Genomic DNA, 23,678 nt, shown 5'->3' on the forward strand with positions numbered 1-23,678 from the left:
GGGGACAAGAAGAACAAAAATGTGTATCTTTAGCAGTTTAAAGCTATGTTGTGTGCCTTATATCTGACCCAGTTTCCCCTGCTGGACACTGGCAAGCTGATATATTTGCATCAAAACTCTGGTTCTATCATGGCTCTAAACCCACTAATCCTGAGAAGTTGCCTGAAGGCTTAGTCCCAAAGAGCAGACATCACAGGTGTGATTCACGGCAACTATGTTTAGAAGTCTGCACTGGAGAGGAACAGGCACCTTCAGGGTACAATTCACTTGTTCTATTTTAGCCTTCCATCCTAGATTGAAATGAATTGCTGCCCAGAAGGACCTGTTACTTCCCAGCCAGATATCTGTTTTGCAAACAGCCACAGTCAAGAAGATTTTTTTTTTTCTTCCTCTTTTGGGTCTCTGTACCTTATTTTCACTGGGTCCCCATTACCCTCCTTCCTCATCATCCACCCCAACTTCTGCAGTAGTGTAGATACGCTAGTTCCTATAACTCCACCTTCATGGGTGGCTCTAATTCACTCTCCTATGAATTTCTGAAACTAATGATAAAATCCATAAACTTGCACTGGGTTATTGACCCTAGGTACTCTATATAGAGTAGAGTACAAGCTTCCCTCCAGACAATTGCTGTTTCAGGACATTTGTTTATCCCGGTGCTGTCTCAGAAAGCCACAGTTTCCAATAGCAGTGGCACTCATAGTACAAAATCAAGAACATGAAGGGCCAGGTTGTATTCTGCATTGAGCTACATATACAGACAAACAACAACAGCAACAACAACAACAACAAAAACAACTTCCAGCCAGCTCTTCTATGGCAGTAAGAGTGCTTGAGCTTCTCCAGATTACCCAGGAAGAGTGGTCACAGATCTGATTATTAATTTGTGAAGGGCATAGGCACAGAAGTTTAGGAATGGAAAGACAAGTTCCTAAGTGGAGAAAAACATATAAAAAGAAGTGTATGGTTTTGGGAATTTCTGGAAGTTAGGCTAACATATACTAAAACTGGGTCAATAGCTGCCTTTCACTTAAGACAAATGTAAAAAGTATTTGGGATCCTGTTTGGAATGGATATATATAAAAACAAATGAGAAAAAAAAAAGGAAAAAATGAGCAAAATAAGCAGGAGGTTGGACTACGCACCTCCTGAGGTCTTTTCCAAACCCAATTATCCTATAATTCTATGAAAGCGCAGGGAAAGAGCCAGTCCTCTGGACTAGGCATGAGTGCTTTGTGATATGCAAACAAACTTGAGAGACACAAGTCACTGCTCACCTAGTCAGAAGAGGTAGATGTGCATACACTGGGAGGAGGAAAAAATCACAATTTTAAAGAAACAGAGCTGGTGAAGAAAATGATCCTAAGAAAAATCTTTAGAGAGAGAACTTTTTGCCTCAGAGCTGGCTGACAAGTGTTCAGTATTATGAGCAAATAAAGCATCTTCCAAGTGATTCCACCATACTCTAAGGAAACTTTATACATTTCTTTTCAACAAACAGGATTGCAACAAAGGGAGAAAAAACTTCCTTCTGCTTTTCACTCCCTGGTCAAAATAGTGTGCAGGGTTCTTAACTGGAGCATGCTTCGGGTTACTTGGTGAAGGGATTTACAAGCCTAATCTGTAGAATAGTAGAATAACTCTAGAGCTGTTAAATCCCCATAAGGCCATCAAATTAAGGTCTGTTTCAAAACAGTTTCATATGCCTGCATTACAACAGATCAGAAAAAGTGATGCATGTAAACATGCCTGCATAGCTTTCTCCTGAATGTGGACAGCTTCTATTTTAAATAAATAAAAAAATGCATTACAGTAATGTATTTTATTGATGTTTGGTAATTGAGAAAATCAGACGTGAACAATTATTGGAATCATAAGAATGTCTTAAGTGTCTCATTTAAATTGATATTTTAAAGGGAATGGCCTGAATTAAAAAAGGTAGTATTAGACCGATTAAAAAGACTTCATGTAATTTTCCTCTCTCACACATGCACAAATAATAAGAAAAGAGATGAAAGTCACAATATATTCATTAGAATTTAGGAACTGCCGGTCACTACCAGTCAAGCAAATAAACTAGCTGATATATTGCTTTCAAAAAACATTTTTCCTTCTGAAACTAAGCCAATTAAACTAAAAATGTGAAAAGAATACACTAAAATCAGATGAATGGGTTGTAACAGCTCATTATGAAAGATAATTTTCCAACCAATTTAATTTTAAAACCTAAATTCAAACTCTTACATTTTCTACATAATGAAAAGGTTTATATTCAATGGTAGGTATGTCACTTCAGAAACACAGAAAGATGTAGGAAAACTATATACTTCTACTTCTTATGTATAAAAGTATGTGAAAGTCCTTGATTATTGAACCCTTATAACCAGCATATAATGGCATTTTTTCAAAATATGATATTTATAAACCAACCTGAAAGAAGGTAAAAAAAAAACAAAAAACCCACAAACAAACAAAAACAAACAAAACAACAACAAACAAACAAACAAACAAAAAAACACCCACACCACTACCATCAAAAAAAAAACAACACAGAAAACAAAGAGAAAATTTCCCCAAATCTACCAGTCATTAAAAATAATGGTAATTTTGCATTTTACAAGATGGAGTTATATTTTTGAAATTCCAAATGTACATGTCTCTATTGTTTTCTTCTGTCTTCATTCATTTTCAGTGTGGAGGTTTTCTTCTTTTTGAATAGTTTTGAATTTTAAACAGATTAAAGAAATGGTTGTTACAAAAGTAACCTCAAAGGTCTTATATTAGTGCTTGACAATGGAGACTTCAGAAAGGAGAATCAATCTTATTTCTTATAAAAGGAAATATCTACTTGAGTCTATTAACAGAAACAACAAGCTACACCTAAGAAAAGTAGTAAGTACTGCACCATGAAACTCTTCAAGAGGAAAGAAATGGGTTTCTAAATTGTTCCACCTACAAGGCACTTTTATAGATTCTTTCAAAAGCTTTCATGTATAAATACAAGTTGTCTGTACACAGAAGAGAGTTTTGTAAATTAGATAGGACTGTAAACAGAAGGACATGACTAATTAGGACAGAGGTTTCAGTCAATGGGCTATCTCAGAAATGTTATTTCCTCAGCTTTATTAAACTGAATTTACAACATCACTTCATTACCAGTCTGAAACGGCAAGAAACGAATACATATATACGCAGTGAATAATGTTGGTTTTAATTTGGGTCCAGAGAGCCATAAACTGAAACATCTTTGTCAATAAAGTCTGAGCACTGAGGTCATTTGACTAGCTCTATTTGTGAGGCTGCTACTGCAATTCAAATACAGTTAATCCAAGGCGCACAGCACCAGTACTCCGCTCACTCCATGACTGAGCTAACCTGGCACACCAAAGAAAGAAAGTGGCCGATGAGAGGACTTGGAGCCCCTGTGCCAAGAGACCATGAGGAAGGGAATTTTCCTCTCCAGAATCATGCTGCCCTCCTGGGACTGCTTGCAAGGGGTGCAGCCCTACACCACTTCGTGCTGCAGGGGAAGACTCAAACAATCCCTAACCATGAGGGTACTACAGGTATTTGAAATCATCACTATTTGTTCAGAAACATAATGCAGTAGATACAATGCCATCTTTTCAAAACAAGCTCAATGCCAAAATCACCAACACAATATGAGAACCTGAAACACACTCCTGGCATTTCCATATACTCTGTCTTTCTGCTCCCTACAGACAGCTCTAGATTTCTGCTCATTAAGACAGCACAGTCAGGGAGAGTTGCAGCAAGCCAGTCATGTCACCTTTGGGCAATAAAAACTCTCACTGTGCATTAAGTGATTGCAGCCTTGTGGATTAAACTTGGTCCTGATGCCACTGGCATGCAAATAACATCTCAAAAATAATTGCCGTTTAAGAGCAATTACTGTAAAGGGAAAGGTGACTTTTGACATATAGGGGACATCTCATATGAAACATGTTCTGTGTTTTTTAATCTATCTCCTGTCTGTTTTTTCCCTTGAGCTTGGTGTCCTTCAAAAGTTTTTTGACATCCTGATTTCTAAAGATTGATGACAAGAAACTCTTTGACAAAAAAGCCTACTCAGCATTTCTGAAGGAAAAGAAGTATCTCAAGGGCCTTTATATCCTTTTGCAGTTACCAACATATTTTCTATATTACCTCTGCACTTCATGCAAAAGCTATAGGTTTTTTTCAAATGTAAAACAAATTTTCAGCAACAGTTACATCCAATTTCTTAGTCTACTAGCTTTACATAGTCCTGTTAAGGAGTTTGTCAACTCAAAACATATATATTTCAGGGCTCCCTCAATCATTCAAAAAGGTAATTTTTAAAAACTGTTCACTGAAATTTGAGTTCAGACTCTCTCCATCCAGACCTCTATGAAACTCCTTAAATTTCTATTCAAGATTGTCACTGTGCTATTCAGTGGACATAGTATCTGAAAGTTAAAATCATTTCCCTCGGAGGCCCAGGTAGCTGGAAACACCTCCACTGTTCAGTGCCAATGTTTTTTGGTACAGAGCACTCTCTGGAAAAATACATCTGTTTATTCATACCTACACATTTTTCTGTAGAACACTGCTAAAAGAGACTCCACTTGCTACTTGCACCAGATAATTAACTCACAATAAATCTTTGGGAGACTAGTCTGCTTATAACTTGTTCTGACTGAACTTGGATGAAATGAACAGCCTTATGTTTAAATTAAATAGCTGGAAGCACTTTACTCGTAATGCTTGTGGTGGGCTTGTATTTCAGCCTGTTACCCTTTTTGCAGGAATAGTTTATGTCACTTTGATGTCTCCATCCATGATTTGTGGATGCAATCAGACACAGTGCTTAAACATTAAATAACAAACTGCACCTGCTAATGATGCGATATTATGCTGTTTGTGAAACTGAGCTCCTGCAGGCTGTGTAATTTGTACTGTAAGTTCATTAGCTGTAGTTATTTGCATATGGAATAATAGGATCAGGAAAGTGAGAGACTGAAATAACTTACTAGAGTGCATGAAAGCACCATGCACTAGAGTGCATGAATGGTTGGTATTAGTTACAGTAGTAGATCAACATTGAACTTCTCCTGATCTTCTCCAAAGACCAAAAAGTCCTAATGTTGCCCAAATGCAAGTTACTCATACTGGAGGATATCCATGCCACTGTTACTCACAGCTTACTGTTACACTCATTGTAGCTCTAGCACAAAAACAAAATTCTCTCCCATATGTCAAGTGACTGGAACATCTACATAGTATTTTTCATTATCTTCAGATTGATACTAGCTATCCTTGTTTTCAGTGTGCCTATACATGAGTGCACATATTTGTGTGCCCAAGGATGTATATGGGTAATTATGGACAACTGGAGGCACTGAGAGGAATTAGAAGAAGGAGGGTCTTCCATCCTTATTAAAAAGAGAAAAGAATGGGAAATAACTTGATTTTATTTCTTCTTGAAAATATCCTTGAGTATGTTTTAAAATTAAATCAGCATGGAAAGAAAGAATGTATAAACTGTAATACATACAAAACCATGTAATTTAAAGTGCATTAACATGAAAAGATCCCTCAGCTGACAAACAGTTGCAGAGCTGTTGACTTAAATGATAAGGTGACTGCCAGCAATCTGCCCCATTGCAATCAAAGAAGTCACACATTATTATAGAACAGAAAAGGAAGATATGAACTGTGTCAGAAATAAGAGACTCATTAGGTCAGCAACCCTTTTAAAATTATTTTTATTTATTTATTTATTTATTTTCCTAGCTGGAGCTATATAGTTTTTCCTAAAAGGAATCCTGGTAGCCGTGAGTGACATCCTCCATGTGGCCTGACCTACCATGGCTGTGCAGTATGGGTGATTATCACCCACACAGTTGTCCTGGTGCTTCCTAGTGGCAGGGTATATACTGCACAAGCATCACACTGTGCATGCACACAGATATCTTCCTCTCTGTAAAAAAAAGGCTCAGACAACAGCAGACACAACATTCGTGGTGGAAACTTTCCCTAGACACCCTTTTCTCTAGTGGATAGTGTGTTTGGTTTTTTTTTTTTTGGTACGTGCAGAGTAAGTTCAACACGACAGGGGAGAGATATGAAGACCAAAGGAAAAGAACAGCTAGGAAAAAGGATTACCTGGCAGAATGATTCACCTGACCTACACCCTGCTCCTGCCCATCACATAAACTATCCTCGCAAGCTGCAGATAGTTACTAGGCCAGAGGCTGAGCACTCTTATAAACTGTATGCCTTGACTAAATTAACATCTATAGCAGCAATAAATTACGTACAAACCATCGTCCTTTCAGTAAATGAATAAACTGAAGTCATAACTGAAAAAGAAACTTAGAAGGCACTGATACTTTATTGTGCACTGCTTCTCAGGGAGAGACAAATTACGTAAGCTAAGTTTATAAAACACCTTTTCTCACTCAGCCACTTGGGGACTGGGAGTCAGCTTAATTCTTTTCTGCCCATGAACCACAATCAGCAGCAACATTTATGTAACAGGACCCTCATGAACAATTGCAGTGATGACGCACAAGCTAGAAAAAAGCGGATCAGTCTAACATAATTGTTCTAGCTCTGCAGTACTACCAGCAACAAGAAGAAAAGTAGTAGATATCATTTTTTGCCAGAAAGAAAGATGATAATATTTGACTGTGCTCAAGAGGAACAGCTTTTGATTGTAACATCTCATATTCACATCATCACTTTCTGAGCATAACTATATTTAAAGTTTCAGTCTTTGAAGTTCCTGGTTTTTTTCATACTTGTTATTTCTAACTTTTACCTCACTTTGACATGGTCATAAGTCTATTTTGGTTTTACACTCGGGGACAAGCCAAGAGTCACAGAGACACTATATAGTGTGCTCTTTCTGTCATCTGTAATTTCTCACGACATTCATCATTTTAAACCAGTCTTCAAGTTGCTGCTAAATATATGTCTCTTACTGAATACATGTTTCTAGCCCCTAAAGTCCTGCCCCATTAGCGCAAAATTACAGCCACATTAAGAGAAACTGCTTTATAGAACTACTACTACCTCACCATGAAGTAATCTATATCTGTCTCCAAACTTGAAAAGTCATAAAATAACAGTATCCTCTAATTATACTGCATCAACTACTGGAAAAGATCTTAAAACAAACATTCAGGTACAGCTTATGCCTGATAGCAGATGTTTGTTCATACAACAAAAGTGAAGCTTATATTGAGCTTTTTTCCCCTTTCTTTCTTTCTATTTTATTCTTTTTCTTCAGAGAACACCTATTGTATACACCAGCTGCATATCTGCTGCCAGATGTTGCCCCAGAAATGTCAGCTCCTGCTTGAGGCATGGAGTGAATGCAATTAGGGATGCCCTGGTGACAGCTTGACACTTCTGGTAGCAATGTTTAAATTTTTAATCAGGCACGCAACACAAAAAACATACTGTTTGGATAGTTCCTGAAAACTGGACCAGCACACTAAAGTAACATCTTTCATGTGGGAGACACAAAGATGAATGTAGAGGCAGAACCCCAAATAGATTGACTGCTTTCTGTAAAATATCATAAACTACTTCCTGAAACATATTCCACGTACAATAACCGTGACAAGACTTGCTTTTTAGGGTGGTAAGCAATGCTATTGCTTTAAAGCAGTTCATTGGTTTTATATTGAAATATGAGTATACATAAATATGCAAAATATATGAAATATATAAAATACAGGGCCTGAATACTACTTTCGCTACTTAAGTGAATAGTTTCCCTTTACTAAATTTCTATTTATCAGTTTCTACTGGGGTGTCAAATGCCTTTTCAAATAAAGTCTGTATCAAATCAATTTACAAATTATAAAGTAAAAATTTGAGACACAATTATTAAGGAAAATTTATTTAGTACATTTAGTGGTACAACTGCTCTATATTAAGTAGTTTAGTGCAGTCATGAGAAGGAAAATAAAATAAAAGAGATCATGCCAAGCTCAACTTAAAAGTAGTCTATTCCTAGGGCTACACGGCTAGATCCTACCCAGCATCAATTCTTTTTCTATATACAGTAATTACTTAAATCTAAAATGACCCTCTTTTTTTCTCTTTCAAGAATTACAAATCCAAGGGTAGTTTGTTTTTGTTCAACCTACGTAGATTTCTTTGCAGTACCTTACCTCTGTCCTGCATTTGAATTGCATTGTAGTCCAGTGTAAATACGTTGCAGGTGAACAAGCAATGCCTGTTAACTGTTCCATGATGGCTACCTCTGTGCATGATCTATTAGTGTAGTATGATTTAAAGTACCTTATTAAAAGCTGTATCCACACACCAGCACAGCATAGTTACTGTTTACAGCTTACTTCTACTTCACCATTTAGGATAGGAACTGAAATATATTAGTTGAAGCTGCAGCAATAATTTAGGTTAGGGGAACTAAGCTGGATTTGGACCAAGAGGTTGAATTTATAAATCCTTATTCCTATGAAATATCCATGTGCCCAATGTAATCCTGACTCTTCATTTTCTCTTGCAAATATGGGCTTTCCATAAAAAAAAAGCTGGGTTTTTACTTTCTCAGAGGGATGAATGCTGTATTTTGAATGACAGAGACAATCTGCATTTTCTCTTTACATAAAAGAGAAAAGTAAATTTTTTTTTTTTTTCGTAGAGTTAATAGGCTGATCTTAGTCTCAGGGTAATCCTGGACTTGGATGAATATGAAACATACCCTCAGAATGTGGACATTCATTCTCTGTCTCCTGATAACCATTTGCTGGTTAACTCTGGCAGGCACGAGTCCCACATAATATTTACAGAAAGTACCAATTCCTGTTTGCAATCTTATAATCTTTGGTAAGAACTTGCTTCATTTGAAGACTGTTCTCTCCATTCTGCCCAATACACAAGCCCGTTTCAGAGTATTAAAAAATCAAAACAGTGAGGTCGTCAGGAATCCCAGAGCCAGGATATCATACTTAGTTACCTCTCTTGTGAGAGGCTGTAAAAAGGACAAATAAAGATAATAAATTTTATATCTCACTGAAAAGAAAACACAGTCTCTCTTCCCAGAGTGACCTATATTTTGCATTAACTTTCTTAGAGCTTCTGTGTACATCATCACATGTGTTGGATGTGATCCATACTGGGCTGGGACAGCACAGTAAATCTTATACGAATGGACTCAATATACACAGAAAAGCAAGGAGAAGGGTCACAAAAAAATCTATGCTGTTCCACTACATTAGCATTCATTCTTAGACCTCTGTTTTCCATACTTTCACTAATTCAGTGATCTATTCCTTGCTTTGAGATCTCCTTGTTGTTTACCACTGGTTATACAGAGCACAAAAACTGGAAGAACTTGCATAGGACAATGCTGTGGTACAGACAAAAAAATTTGAGTGTGAATTCATTGGGCAATACCTCCAAAAAGTTATCACCATTTTCTACCGTCAGAAACATATACCTGTTCAGGTCTTTCTTAGCTACATGTTCCTATTATTTTGCCTCAAGTTATCTCAACAATCATGAATTCATTTCAGATTTACTTTTTCATTTCATACAGTTAAGTAAATATTTCACTCCCTTCACCCAACATTTCCTAGGTATTTTGCTGTGTTATGCTTCTCAGTGAGTCACGGCATTGTTACTGAGGAATGTGGTTACAAAACAGCTGTGTGAATTGCTCTTTAGGTTTTCCTCTCTGCCACTGATTTCACTTTAAAAAAAAAAATAGGACTAGCGTGTTTGAATGTCAATATATAGGCAGCCAGAAGCCAAAGGAGAATGAACCCAGCACCACACAAAATTCATGGAATATTAAAAGTTTCTTTCTTTCAGTCCAGCAATTACAACCTGTTGCCTCTGTATAAGTTGTCTGGCCAAAGAGACAGAAAATTCTCTCATTTTATCTGTAAGCAAACTTTTCCCAGTGGAAGCAATATGTTTCATATGAACAACAATTAGAAAACAGACCTGCTGTTAAAATATTCCAGGACTGAAATTCATGTCAGTAGTCTCACCAAAAAAGAAAAGTAGAAATCATGAGAAATAATCTAGGCATTAACAAATCACACCACTTAGTTTAAATCTAAATGTTATTCAGCACCGTTTTTACTCTACAGAAAGGGAAAGAGAGTGTACAATGAATGTACTTATTTCCTTCAGGATTATAATTCAATTTGGAAACTAAAATGGTCATAAAATATACATGTTAGGTTTTAATTTTTAGGTCAGAGTCATACGTTTAAAAAGATTGGTATCCTAGCCTGAGTCATGTAGCACAGCCTCATTTTGATCGTTCTGAGTTTAGGAAATGTACAATTACTGATGCTGGCAAGAAGTCACACCAAGGCCAAATGAGATTAATAAGAAATAAAACTGCATGTCAGTAGCATAATAGAAACTGAAATGAATAATCAAATAGGCAGAACATTCATGCAGCCAAGGCAGCAAACTCCAAGTAAATGGGCTTGAAAGCCACAGGAAAAGTCTATAGTAAGCACTTAAATCATTAAGTTGAAAAAGCTCTCTGTACAGAATGCTGCAATAAGTTTCATAATACTTAAATTATAAAATGATTTCATAACTTTCACTGCTGAGCTTAGCACAGTAGTAAATGGCAAGATCTGCAAAAATCACAAAGTAGCAAAAGAATGATTCAAAACTGTTGGACAGATTTATCAATTAGGAAAATTCATTCCATGTTCACTTTCTGTCCAAACTTCAGAGACATTTTCAGTGTCTCTCCTGGTGGAAGTAGAGCACAATTCTAGGATGTGAAGCTGAACAACCACAGAAATGCTCCCATGTTCTTAGGTCTCAGGTTACAACTCTTACAGACAATGGTACTTTTACAGGAAGCAAAAGTAATAAGGGAACGATGGCTGCCATTTAAAGCATCTAGCAACTACTGCAGCATCAAAGATGCTAACTTCCAGGTTATTTCAAGGAATGTAACTGTATGGTATGGTAACTGATGTAAACAGTGACATGTATTTATACAGTTATATCTACCAGTAACTGTTCATTCATTCATTTAAAAAAAAAAAAAAAAAAAAAAACAAGGAAAAGAAGAAAGGAAACATTGTCATTATACTGGAGAGAAACAGCTTCCCTTCCATCATTCCTTCCCCTGGTATTCTGCGAAGGAGTGTGCCTTTCAAGCACACAGGCAGAATATCTATACATATAACAAGTATTCAGTGACAGAAGGGGAGAAAATGTACAGCACTTACATAGTTGACCAAAGCCTGTAACCTGAAAATTCCCGTACCATTTGCATCAGTGACAGCACAACAATGCATATCAATATCAGTGTAAGATGGTCAAGCACTAGTAAAGCTAAGTATTCAGAATATCTGTTCTACATGGAAGTGAGACTTAGGTCCTGTTTAAACATGCACAAGAAAGTTTAAGAAAGAACATCAGCAAAAAAGAGTCTCTTTGAGCCCTGTTCCTGCTACCTATCTTGTCAATACACTTTTAGACAGATTACATTCATTTTATACTCCTGTCCAGAAAAGATTCACTTTTTTAGGTCATTGTGCTAGAAATAGCATTGACATAAAAGATTCATATGTACTGTTCAATTATTTTGATGTTTAGGATTATGAAAGTAGGAGAGATTTTAGTCTGTTTTCAAGCTACCAAAATACCACCTAAGTTCCTGTGCCTAAGCTGACAGGAAAAGGAATGCAGGGGTCTTTGGAAAAAATCCCAAGAACCTCAGCAAGGAGTGGAGCAGGAAGGTGGCTAAAAGGAAAATGATGTGAAGAAGTGCAGATTGCATTCCACAGAATGTAGGCCATCCAAACCCAGCACTTGCTTTCTCTATAGCACAACTCGGTGGATGAAATTCTATGGCCTACTTGTGCATCAGGTTGAAAAAGATGACTGTAATGGCCTGTTTTGGCCTTCAGTCCATGTGTCTGATTTTCCTTCAAGCTATGCTTTCCTGCTGCTCTGGCAATAAGTAGCCTATATTCAGGCATGTTTAAAAGCACTTTTCCACTACTACAACAAAACAAAGAAGTTTCAGAGTAAATACAAACCATATACTGCCCAGCTTTAAATGTTGATTTTTATTTTTTTTTTCAGGGAAACTCTCTTACCTCTTTTTCCATCTGAAGTCCTTCTGCCCTGATATTTCTCTCAAATACTTCCCTCTTTTCTGTCTGTGGATTGGATTTTCGATATACCAGGATGTAGTCAATCCGACATTTCCCATCTCTAAAATATAGTCCATTGGCTTTGTTTTTGTCAGGTACTTCCTGTAAAGAGAAAGTTAAATATTTCAGTAAAGTTAATTAGCTTTGGTAATTGCTGTATCACCATTTGCATCAACAATTTTCAGTAATACTCAAAAGGAAAGATAAGGAATCAGAACAAGTCGTTCAAAATCGTTCGGTGTTTTGCATGCAGTTGTCTGAGGTTGTCTGAAAGGACTACAGACTTCCCCAGTTCAAAATCAGGAGGTCTTCTTAGGTAGATATTTGCTGAGACAGAGATAGGAAAGAACAGAGAATGCAAGTCAACCTTCCTCCCCTGTCACTTTCCAGAAAATGAGTAATAACTTCTTACAGAGAAGTTCTCTTCAAAGCAGAGAATCACATAATTGAAATTTAAGTTTGAAAGAACTTAGTATGGTAGAATACGCATGAGAAAAATAAACAATGGCTTGAACATTCACTGTGCTGAGAAACACTAAAACCTGGCGCAGAGATTCTCGTTGCTTTGTGATAACAGTAGTTCCTCTGCCTCACAGGACACAGAAAAGGAGATGAGTCTCGTACCTACCTCACCATACCTCATCAAACTAACTACAGAATTTTATTGGCTTATGAAAAAGCTGAGAAAACCCACTGAATTTATTTGAAAATAATTCCCAGTGTTTGGTCTAACAGTACATAAATTAAATATTATTTCTTGGCTATTTCCAGCAAAGAATGTGTCTGTTCAAAAGTTTGCTCTGAGAGAAGGAAGCAAGATGATTTCACTGTTAAGAAGAGGTCAGGCAGGTCCCTCTCCTGAGATCTGAGAGGCAAACTGCTGGTCTTTTTTAGAAATTCATGAAATGAAATTCTCTACAGCTTCTCCTCGCAATTTAACACTACTTCCACATAATCCAAATCTTGCTCAGGGGTTAAGCTTTTGCTTTCAAACAAGTTGAAATTGTGTGTCTGTTTGTGAATTTGGACTTTTTCATATAAGAAATTTACACAGTGAATGGAATACATGGCACTTGATATACACAGAAACAAACAGCTCTCCCTCAGAGGAGGATAATGGGCAGGGCCTCCAGGAATCTTAAGATGAGTTGAACTCCAAGCTGAAGGGAGGATTAGGATAATTCCTCTTTCTTTTCCTACAATTTGCTAAGTCATTCCTGCCATAAAAAGCCATGCCCAAAAATATAGGATCTTATCTCTGAAAAAAAAATAAAATTCACCTTTCACTTGTAGGAAAAGTAGGAAATTTTCAAAATACTTTCTCTTAGGAGAATTGCTTTCTGATTTAAATCACAAAACATGAACATATTTACCATAATAATAGTAGGTCGTGTTCTTACTGAAAAATGAAAAAAAAGAATATTCCCATTCAAGGAGTTCAGTGTAAACTGCTTTCCTGATTCTCAGTGTGCATTTTCTTTTAAAAACAAACAAACAAACACGAATGAAAGCATCCTAAATATCCCATCCCTTTGGTACACCCTGTTTACTGAAGACAGAAAGGCAAATTTTTCTAAGATTCTTTTATTACAGTGCCTGACTCCTGACACAGCTTAATACAGACTTGATATAGTGGGAACAGTTCTTTGGGCTGAAAATGAAGGCAAGAAAAAAGATTTAAGCCCTAAGGAAATAACAGTAACAAACCATTTATATCTATACTGCATATCATGCTGACAAATGTTATTATCAGGATATCAGAAGTATTTTTCACAGAGCATTAAATATGAAAACAGCTCAGGAAGCACAGTCATTTTTTTTCTTTTCTGTAAGCTATCTATGTTGGGGAGACATGAAAAACCCAAAAGGGTATTTAAACAAAAGGGTACGGCAGGAGATTTAGAGTTGGGGGCAGCTTGGTGGTCCTGCTCTGATTGCTAAGCCTTCTACTGAGCCATTCTTCCTGTTCTGTAAGTCCCACAGACACTATGTGTATTTTATCAAGTAAAGCAGTGCCATAGGAATGGGCTCATAGAGTAGAGTAAAATAAGAGTGCCTGCTGTCCACACCATATAGGCTTGAGGGCTTACTTTGGGTCAATTCTAATTTGGTTCATGAGACTCACTGGCCATTATCAGGTGGAGTACATCTCACCCTTATCTGTACTTGGAAGTCCTTTTTATTTTAAGAATATAGTATGCCAAATTCAGAGTAATTTGACTCTATTTGACTGGTATGGACTCTGAGAAGAAACCCTTGCTGTTGCCCTCTTATAGCTGTTCTAGCCTGTAAAGAGGATTTATAGACTGAACTTGTACTTATAAATACTCTGAGGATGCAGAGATCTTATATGATATGGAGACACTTAAGCTGGCTTTGCAGCATTAGGAAATAGCAGTTGCAGGGCTTTTGCAGTGTCCACAGTATTCCTGGCTTCCACTATTCTAGAGACTTTTCTGCCATCTTGGAATTCACCCTTTCCAGACATTGCCTCTTCTTTACCTCTGTCATAACTTCAAAATTCACTTTTGCTGCACTGATTAAAAAAAAATAAATAAAAAATCTAGAGCTGGGTTTGACTGGAGCTTTTATAGTCCCACTTTTGTAATCTATTCATGTATGTCAAATCTCCATTCCTTCACCTGAAGTATGCCAAAAGATAGTGGCAGAACATGGAAGACTTCACTTAAGCAATAAGTTTAGTATTTCTGGCTATCTGCAGGTTTAATGCAGTACGCATATCCAAAGTTGTGTGATTCAGAACTCTTTTTCAGGAACACACTAGTTCCCATAACCTCAGACCCTAAACTGGCAGCTGTTAATATTCATAGACATATGACTCATACACACATACATGCTTGGAAGTCTTTAGACTAAAGGTTTACTCCAAATATTTCAGTACCCCAAATCAGAGAATTTGTAATCCTGACAGCTATAGAGACATAAAATGAAACTTTTTAAACAAAAGCGTAGTTAAGAAAATAAGGAAATTCAAAGTTTTATCTGCAGGTCTTCTAGAAGATAAATCAGAATGGACTCCGGTGTTCGCTAATTTAATGACAGATTATATTTTTTCTTCATTGCTAGTTATTTTGGTACTTAGTCATTATTAATATGAGTGTTCAATTAAGATTAGATCCTTGAATTTTAAAGAGATCATCTTTTCCTGTTGTTTGTGGCTACTTGAAATTACAGTGCCCTGCATGCAACTTCACAACGGGTAGAGGTGGTTAATACTTGTGGTGACTTATGCGGAAATAGAAGAAGACAGAACTACTCAGTTTTTACAGCACAGTTCTAATCAAAATAGAAGTATATTTTCCCCATGTTTTCTTTTTTTTGTAATGTCATTCTACCCATTTAGATTATAATTTTGTGGATACTGCAACTGTATTTTTTCATATATCTTCACTGGTCAGTATATTCTTCTTGACATCATAATATATTTAATTACATGGAGCTTTTTAAATAATGAATTTATCTATGCTGCAAAATCAAGTGCCTAAAAGTTAAAAAGTAACAGATTTGTAGTTTTCTGTGAAAGCTTAAATAGTGTTTTTCTATAGCCATCCTCATCACTGAAGAAGACAGGGATTTGATGGAAAACTGATGTAGTTAGCATATATTCTGGTAAATAGACACAAGAAAACTGAGCTGAAACTGGGTATCAGAACTGCCATAAAGAACATCAGAATTCTTATCTGCAATATGAATAACAGTTTTTTGGCCATATTCTCTAGTGCAATTTCCAATTTATAACAAAAATTGTTAAAACTAACATTATTTTGCACTATGTTAATAACACTACACCCAAATATCATCAGAATTTTGAGTTTAGAGTGAAGACTGTAGGGGTGACTTCTACAATTTAAATATCAAAACTACTTAAATTGGCTGGAATCTCAAGAATGGGGCATATACACTAATTTAACTTGAAGACAGATTTTATACCAGTTCCATTATTCTGCATTCCTTAAGTACGGAAGGGTAATTTAATACTCCATAGAACAAAAAGCTGAATTCATGCATACCTGGAGTACAGCTCCTAAACCATTTTTACCTTTAATTTTTACCTTCTTTCTGCTGCATTTTGACAATACGTCCTAGGATTTAGGTTTTAAAATGTATACCTAATACCTTATGTTTTTTAATCAATGCTAACATGGGAACATGTAATTTTTAATTCAGCTGTGTCCAAATGAAACATAAAACTAAGAAATGATGTATCTTTGGCCAAAGGGCAAGCCAAATCCTTATCTGGCTCTGTATCTGTGAAGGAAATGTTGATAAAGCTCCATCCATAAACTGTTCCTGGGATCTTCTGGTCAAGCATTAACAACTGAAGCGAACAATATTTTATCTTGTCAGCTAAACAAACTGAAAAGAAACCTTTGTATTTTTTTTCTCCAAAGTTTTTGTAATATAAATTCATTTTAATGGATTGAAACAGCAACAGCTAAACAGTATCATTTCATTCTGCAGTTAATCAAGGGCCCACATGGACTTTGAAATATTTTTCATAGGCTACAGCATCCCTCAGCTCCAACTAAGACTTTCAATTTTCTGGTATTTTTTTTCTCTCCTCCCCGCCCCCCCCCCCCCTTTTTTTTTTTTTCCTCTTATACATATACATTACTCTTTTTTACGGTTATGGGTACACAAAAAAATAAATCCGTTCAACTAGGAAATTTCTCAGACATTTTCACTTTCCCTTTAAAAAATAACAAATAATACATCAAACAGTTGAAAAGTGGTTTAGCAGCATTGCTAAATTAACAGCAGCATATATTGCTCTCTGTCATCACTTGTCCTCTTGATCGTCTTCTGTTTAGCTTTCCTCCTCAACATGCAAAGACCACATACCTTTCACTCCATCCTTTAGTTAGGCACCATATGGTACATGATCACAAAATGCTACACAGGAATATTATGTCAGGTTACCCTATTATAATGCAAGCAGGTGAAGAGGGCCCTTTGTAAATTGCATGGGAAGCTGGGGAAGAGCAGTGAGAGAAGGGGAAGATGAAATTGTGAGCAAGGTCAAACATATCTCTGGATAGCCTGAATTTAGTTGCTTTAATTATCTGTCTAAACATTCCAGGAGCACAGCTCTCTGAACGCTGAAATTCTAGCACAAGGAAAATCTCTGACTCTTCTAAGCAGTGTTTTACAAAGTAGCTTGCACCACAAAATACTTTAGCTCCTGAAAAAGACACTGTCTGTCATTATATCTCCTAAATTGTATCTAAACCAGTAAATAAAAGAGGGTCAGGGCCGGGGCTACAACAATATCTTATGGTCTTCCATGCTTCTTAATTGTTAGTTATGTTTCCTGACAGTTCTGGTCTGCGCCAGTCAGTGCTCTGCCAAAAAATCCTCAGGCACAGCTTGGAGGTAACAACAGACCACTCCAGGTAAGTAGTCTGGATACAGCCACACTCCTGAGGCAGGGGAAAGGAGGCCTCAGGGCCAGAGGTGAGTCCCTGGACTTTTCACTTCCTGAGGAGATAGATCTAGTGTCCATGAGCTGTAGGGCAGTCAACGTAAAGTTAAAGGGTACCATGTTTTTTTCTGCATGAAGGACACAAAATAGAGTTTCAGCCCAAATTTTCATATTTAGGCTATAATGTTTTGCCTCCATTAAGACTTTATTTAAAAGGGACTATGCGATGAACATACCTGCCCAGTATGTTCACTGCATCACCATTATGCACCATCAAATCTCTTCTGTTCTTTATTGGATGGGAATGTGCTACGTATTTGACACTAAGTACCTCTCACAAGAGATTTATGATAATTTCTCTTCCTTCCTTTCGCCTAAGGGATTAATATAGGCAAATATTTTCCAGTGTTTTCAGAAGCAGTAAAACATTAGACTTCGCTGGTTCAGAAAACAAGTAGACAACAAAGGTCTGTATAGACATTTCAGTGGGTATGCATGAAGCCAGTAAAATCTATTTTGAGCTTGAGATATTTTGTCTCAAATTAAGATTGTAATATTAAAATTATAAACAAAGTTTATAATCTTAGAATGGAAAAACAATCCCCCTACCAAAGGTCAGATAAAAGATGTCTTGCAGAGAATGAGATTTTAAATGAAACTACATTTATTCCCTTTTTATAATGACCATCATATTAATAATTTTCTGTGTTCTTACCTCTCCCACTACTTCCAACCTGCTGGCATCATCAGAAGTACTGGTCAAGTTACCATGGTGAAGCAGGGAGTCATCATCTTTGGAAGGGCTGTTCACACCTTCTAACTCATCAAAAAAAATGTTGACATCCTTAGCTACTAAAAACAAAAATAAAAACATGTTCGAATCACATTTGAGCCAAATGAAGACACTGAGTGTAACACATCAACAACCCCACTTTTTAGTTCTGCTCTAAGTATCTATGTTAAGCTTAAAATCTCCTGATGCACATTGATGGAGATTTAGGATACCATAGTACCTCTCTGATGTCAAATAAGTAATCATCTGTCACAGTAAAACATACAGTAGCTATTTGCTTGGCTTCTCTCTTGGGATAAGTAGCTAAATGATTGCTTTCTGGATTATTATGGCCTCTGAAAATTTATTTATATAAGGAAGATGTTTTTAACCTACTACAAAAAGTATCCAGTTAGAACTTGTACAGATCTGTGGCAGAAGACCTCAGATAAGTACTACTACTTGAAAGACACTGAATAAATGAGCCTGAGGAGATGATTGCCTTTGTACAATCTGGTATCTTTTGGTACATGTAATGCTTGCACATTCAGATCTACCTACTGCACAACCCTCAGACATGCGTGAAACAATAGCTTAAGTCTCTAGGACACTATTTTAATTAAAACCAACCAGCCAAATAAAACAAACAAACAAACAAACAAAACAAACAACCCCCCGAACAAAAACAAAGCAAACAAACAAACAATGGAAGGCTAGGAATGTGTTAGGTGCTGGCGCTATACTCAAGATCAGAGCAGATTTAGCTTTAGGGTGACATTCCCTGCTCTGCTGAGTAAGGAGGTGATGTGAAGCTGTGGGCAGAGTGGCTGTGCACATCTGTAGTACTACATAAGGGTCATGGCTTCAAAGACTGAGTAGCTGTTGGATGGGAGACACGGGGCAAACAGGCTGCAGTCAGAATGGTCCACTGCTGCACCCCGGAGGCTGCAGATCTGGGGTGAAAGGATGCTGAAAACATGCGTGTGGGGAGAAGAAAGATGTCTCTGCTGAGGACCAAGACTTAGCTGTGCAGACTTCACCTCTCCAGCCTCATGTTTCATAGGCAAAATTCAGAATTATGACAGTATAGTCACAACTGTTGGAGGGAACCTGCAAGGTCAGCTGCTGAGCCTCTTTCCCTGACTAAGGCAGTATCCAATAATCATCATTCCTGGCAGAAATTTGTCTAGCCCACTATTCCTCATTGTTTTACAAACCTGACTGACTTTCGGACTCTTTCTGTTGTGCAATATCCTCCTGGTCCTTTTTCTTTTCTGCAGCTCCCCTAAGTAGGTGACAGGCAGTTGTAATTCCTGTTGATGTGAATTTATATTAGCAGGGAACAGCCAAAAATCTCCTAATTACTGATGGCAATTTAGCTCCATTTCTATCTACTGGCTGCAGGTGTAAATTCCCATTCCTTCACTGTGGAGAGACTGAAGAGCTGCCAGAAATTAAAGGACATTAACTGTTACCCAGACATCATGAGCACTTTGTGGCCTCCTTTTCACCCTTCCCTTCTTCATGGGGTTACAGCCTAGTTTAAGAAATCTTTTTAAAAAAATCTCCAGTGCTACAGACTCCACAGTATCTGCAGGTAACCTGCTCTTCACTATCACAAGCCAGAGAAAATTTTCTTCATAATATTTGTCCTGGATATGAACATATGCTGCAATTTATATATATTATTCTTTTCCTGTCAATCACAAACATTGCTCCCTTTTTCCACCAGCCTTGTACAGTATCTAAAGTCTGTTATTACAGCTTTAGGTAGATAAAAAACTCTATTTAAAAATTCAAGAATTCTTCTTCATTTTTATGCACATAATGAAGAGAGTGTCAAGAACATACCTTGCATTTTAGATTGCAGTGCATTAGCTTGTGAGGCCACTAATATTTTCAGCAGTAAAAGAAAAGTATTCATATCCAAATTAATCCACCCTATATACTAGGCTAATGAACCAACCTGAGCAGTATAATTTGGAAGTTAGAATTTTTAATACTTTTAACAGCATTTTTTTTCCATCTAGGCATCATAACAATAAGAAATTCTGTGCCCGTTTAACTGTTTTTAGGATAACATACTACTCAAGTTTAACAATTTTGGATTTGAACATTTCACCCTGTAAAATAATAATCTGGATGTAGATGATGACCAGCTTTTGCACACATGTTCATATGAGAAGAATTCATCTCAATGCTCAACATAAAGAACTACTGGAATAGAAGAAATTTTGAATTAATTTGAAACTTCAGTGAACTGAAACCCAGAAGAGCGCCTCCAAAAAAAGAGATGCATTAACCTGTATATGATCAACACCTCAGCACAGTCTGAAAAGAATTGTAAGAAAAAGAACCCACAAAAATAATTAAACAGTGAAACTCTCTGAAGATTATGAGAGACCTATATCTGTTGCAGACAGAGGCAATGAAAGATGTAGAAATGAAAGAAGTTTTGCCTGTACGCTGTCCTCCAGGGAATTTGAACTATATGCTCTTCCTGCTGTGAAGACTGCCCTGGTATAACTGATGAGACATTTGAGATACTAAATTTGCTGCTTCCTGAAGTGCCAGTAATGCTTTGGCTTGCAAAACAGATGTTTTTAAGTGGGTGTTTGAGATACACAAGTTGGTGTGTAAGAGAGTGAATATGTTTGGGGGTTTCAAGCAGAGAATTACTGGATTAATATGAGGTCTTGTGAGGAACGCAAAATCTTATTTCAAGGTCATTTTAAAAACCAGCCCATCTCAGCAGAGAGTAGAAGTTGTGGAAGCAGTGAATCCCAGCTGGCTAGTGAAATTAGCTACTGGGATCTGTCCAGACAGCCTGTAGTAGAAAACTGCTTATATCAAAAGTACACAGATAATTGGCATGCAGGTTGGTAGCTTCAGTAAACAGGATAGTGGAGAGTGTTAGGGGGATCGTTGGCCCAGATGATCTTGGAGATCTTTTCCAACCATAATGATTCTATGATTCTGTGATAGAGATGTGCTGAACTACCTTATCAGCGCTAAAGGTATCTATGACTCTCTTCCAGTCATGGTAAAGTTATGCTACTGGTGAGAATGTGGAGATCTGTACAATGCACTTCCCTTGCTGCTTCTCCAAGATAAACTCCTAGTATTTCAGTCATGGGCCCTAAACATGGGGCTGAAACATTTGCTGAGAACATCGTTCTACCCCAAATCTCATTGGACAGTTAAATATATTGTTTAAAAAAATATTGTTCCACAAAACCAAATAAATAATTAAAAAAGCAAATTCTAGTTGCATCACTTTAATAACGGTGATGGTACTTCAAATCCGACCCTTCTGCTGGCTGTACCTTTCTCAGCCACTCCCCTCCAATGAACATGAATAGTCTAACACCGCTGCTAAAGTCAAAATCAGGGCTCCACTTTTTCCGTTCCCCTCAGACCGCAATATAAATACATAGATATCCCCAAATGATCTTAACAGAATGATATGTAATAATTTTATTATATATATGCTTTTGACCTATTATTTGGGAGACAGACTGCTGCTAGTATCCAGTCATAACTTTTTAGGCAATGAAATTTAACAGCAATACACAGCAGCATGTATGTTACTACAGGAGAAATCAAGAACCCCACATACAACTTTAGATCAGCTTCGTTATGTAAGTTCATTTCTCTCTCTCATGGGAGGAAAAAAAATCAAAATGACTTTATAATCCAGAATACCTTGAGGAGTTAAAAAAATTAGTGTATATAAATATTTTTAAACCAAATGTAGCAGAATCACATATCCTGAAAAGCGAACACTAGGAAATTATGAGCAAGAGTCCCTGTGAGAAATCTCAGTGGTTCTAAAAACCTCTTTGGACCAGGAGGCTGATTTAGGTAGTGCTCAAAAGCAAGGTAAGATAATACCGTTACCTTCTGAGGATGGACACTCAAAACCCAAAATAAGAACATTCATTCAATAATAGGACCTGAATAATACTTGACAAGATGGAAGTATTATGTTTCTGTTAATTAACATCTCTTCTATTATCAATTGTCACACCATGCCACAGAGTACATTCTAGTTTTGGATAATGCAAGTTGTAGATCAATATTGCAGAAGCTGCCCTTGGGAGACTTTTAGGCCTACCAGTAACATTGAAGAATGAATTTCTTTAAAACTTAATATTTGCAATGTTTATAAGTGGAGAGCATTTCTATGTGTAGATGGTGGTGAAAATCATTGAGTTTAAAACCACTAGTACTGGAGAATACTCCTTAATAAAAACCCTGAGTAAAAAATACCTGGTTTTCAGAGACTTGGGAAGCAGAAAAGTTTGAGTATGAAAAACCAAGACTCCTTCTGCATCTTGTTGTGCTACATGCTATGTTTTTACTTCATTATGGTGGATTTTTTGTATACAAACATTTTCCTTAACTCAGTAGCCTGCCAGGTACAAGACAGAAATATTTTTGCAAGGTGGGCATCCTAGAGTGACCACAGCCCAGAACTTTTTCTCATGTTAAGTCTTAAATTCAGTAACTATGCAGTGATAAATTACCCTGTCTCAGGAAATTCATTGATTTCTGACTTCCAGACTAGGAGAGGAAAAATGACATAACAAAATTATTTATTTATTTTTATTAAACACTGTGGGAGTCAGTGTAAACTGGATGCTGAGAAATATTCTGAAAAGCCAGAAATTTCTTAGTTTTGACTTTACTGCAATGGCAGTGGAAAGAAGTTTCATACGTTGAAGCAAATTATGGGGATTCACGAAAAGAGCTTTGAAATCAGAGTTGTCTTTTCATTAACACAGTTGTTTAACACTTCTCCATAAGAAAAGTGGTTTTCCCTTCCAACCCAAACCATTCTACGATTCTTTGATTCTATGATTCCATGACACTATGAAGTCTATCTTCTCAGGATAATAACTAGGAAACAGCCATGAAAGCCTTTGCCAGCTTTTGTCAGGGTGCTGAGGGCACCCTCAGCCATGATGGCCCTTGGCCAGACTCCCAGGACTCCCTCCACCCTGTCCCAGGCCCAGAACCCCACGTCACCTCTGGGCCTGTCAACCCCTGCACCATCGAGGCTGCAGCAGGACTGGGCTCCGGATCCCCACAGCCCTGCCCTGCCAGGCCTTGGCTCGTCCTTAGCCGAGGTGAGGCCAGATGCATCACCCTGTTTGGCAGTTTTACACCCAGTGCAATCCTATATTTTACAGTGCATGTTTATAGCCATTTTCAGATTAGTAATTATGGTTTCCAGACTCTCTCTGATAGGCTACTGGTAATTTCTGAGTATACTGTGGTCAAGAAGAAACTTATA

At 37.1% G+C, this 23,678-nt stretch overlaps 1 protein-coding gene across 3 annotated transcripts in view; it reads right to left on the minus strand.

Annotated features, from left to right (window-relative positions):
- Window positions 1–23,678, minus strand: part of ANO4 (anoctamin 4) — a 220,395-nt gene that overhangs the window by 84,938 nt on the left and 111,779 nt on the right. For all 3 annotated transcript variants that reach the window (XM_083821204.1, XM_083821205.1, XM_083821206.1), the window contains 2 exons: window positions 18,323–18,459; window positions 12,108–12,266 (listed from right to left, as the gene is read on the minus strand). In XM_083821204.1, the coding sequence (XP_083677330.1) occupies window positions 12,108–12,266; window positions 18,323–18,459 (296 nt within the window). The remainder of the gene's footprint in view (window positions 1–12,107; window positions 12,267–18,322; window positions 18,460–23,678) is intronic.

Source organism: Anser anser, assembly GCF_964211835.1.
Source record: "Anser anser genome assembly, chromosome: 1".
In the NCBI taxonomy this organism is placed as follows: domain Eukaryota; kingdom Metazoa; phylum Chordata; class Aves; order Anseriformes; family Anatidae; genus Anser; species Anser anser.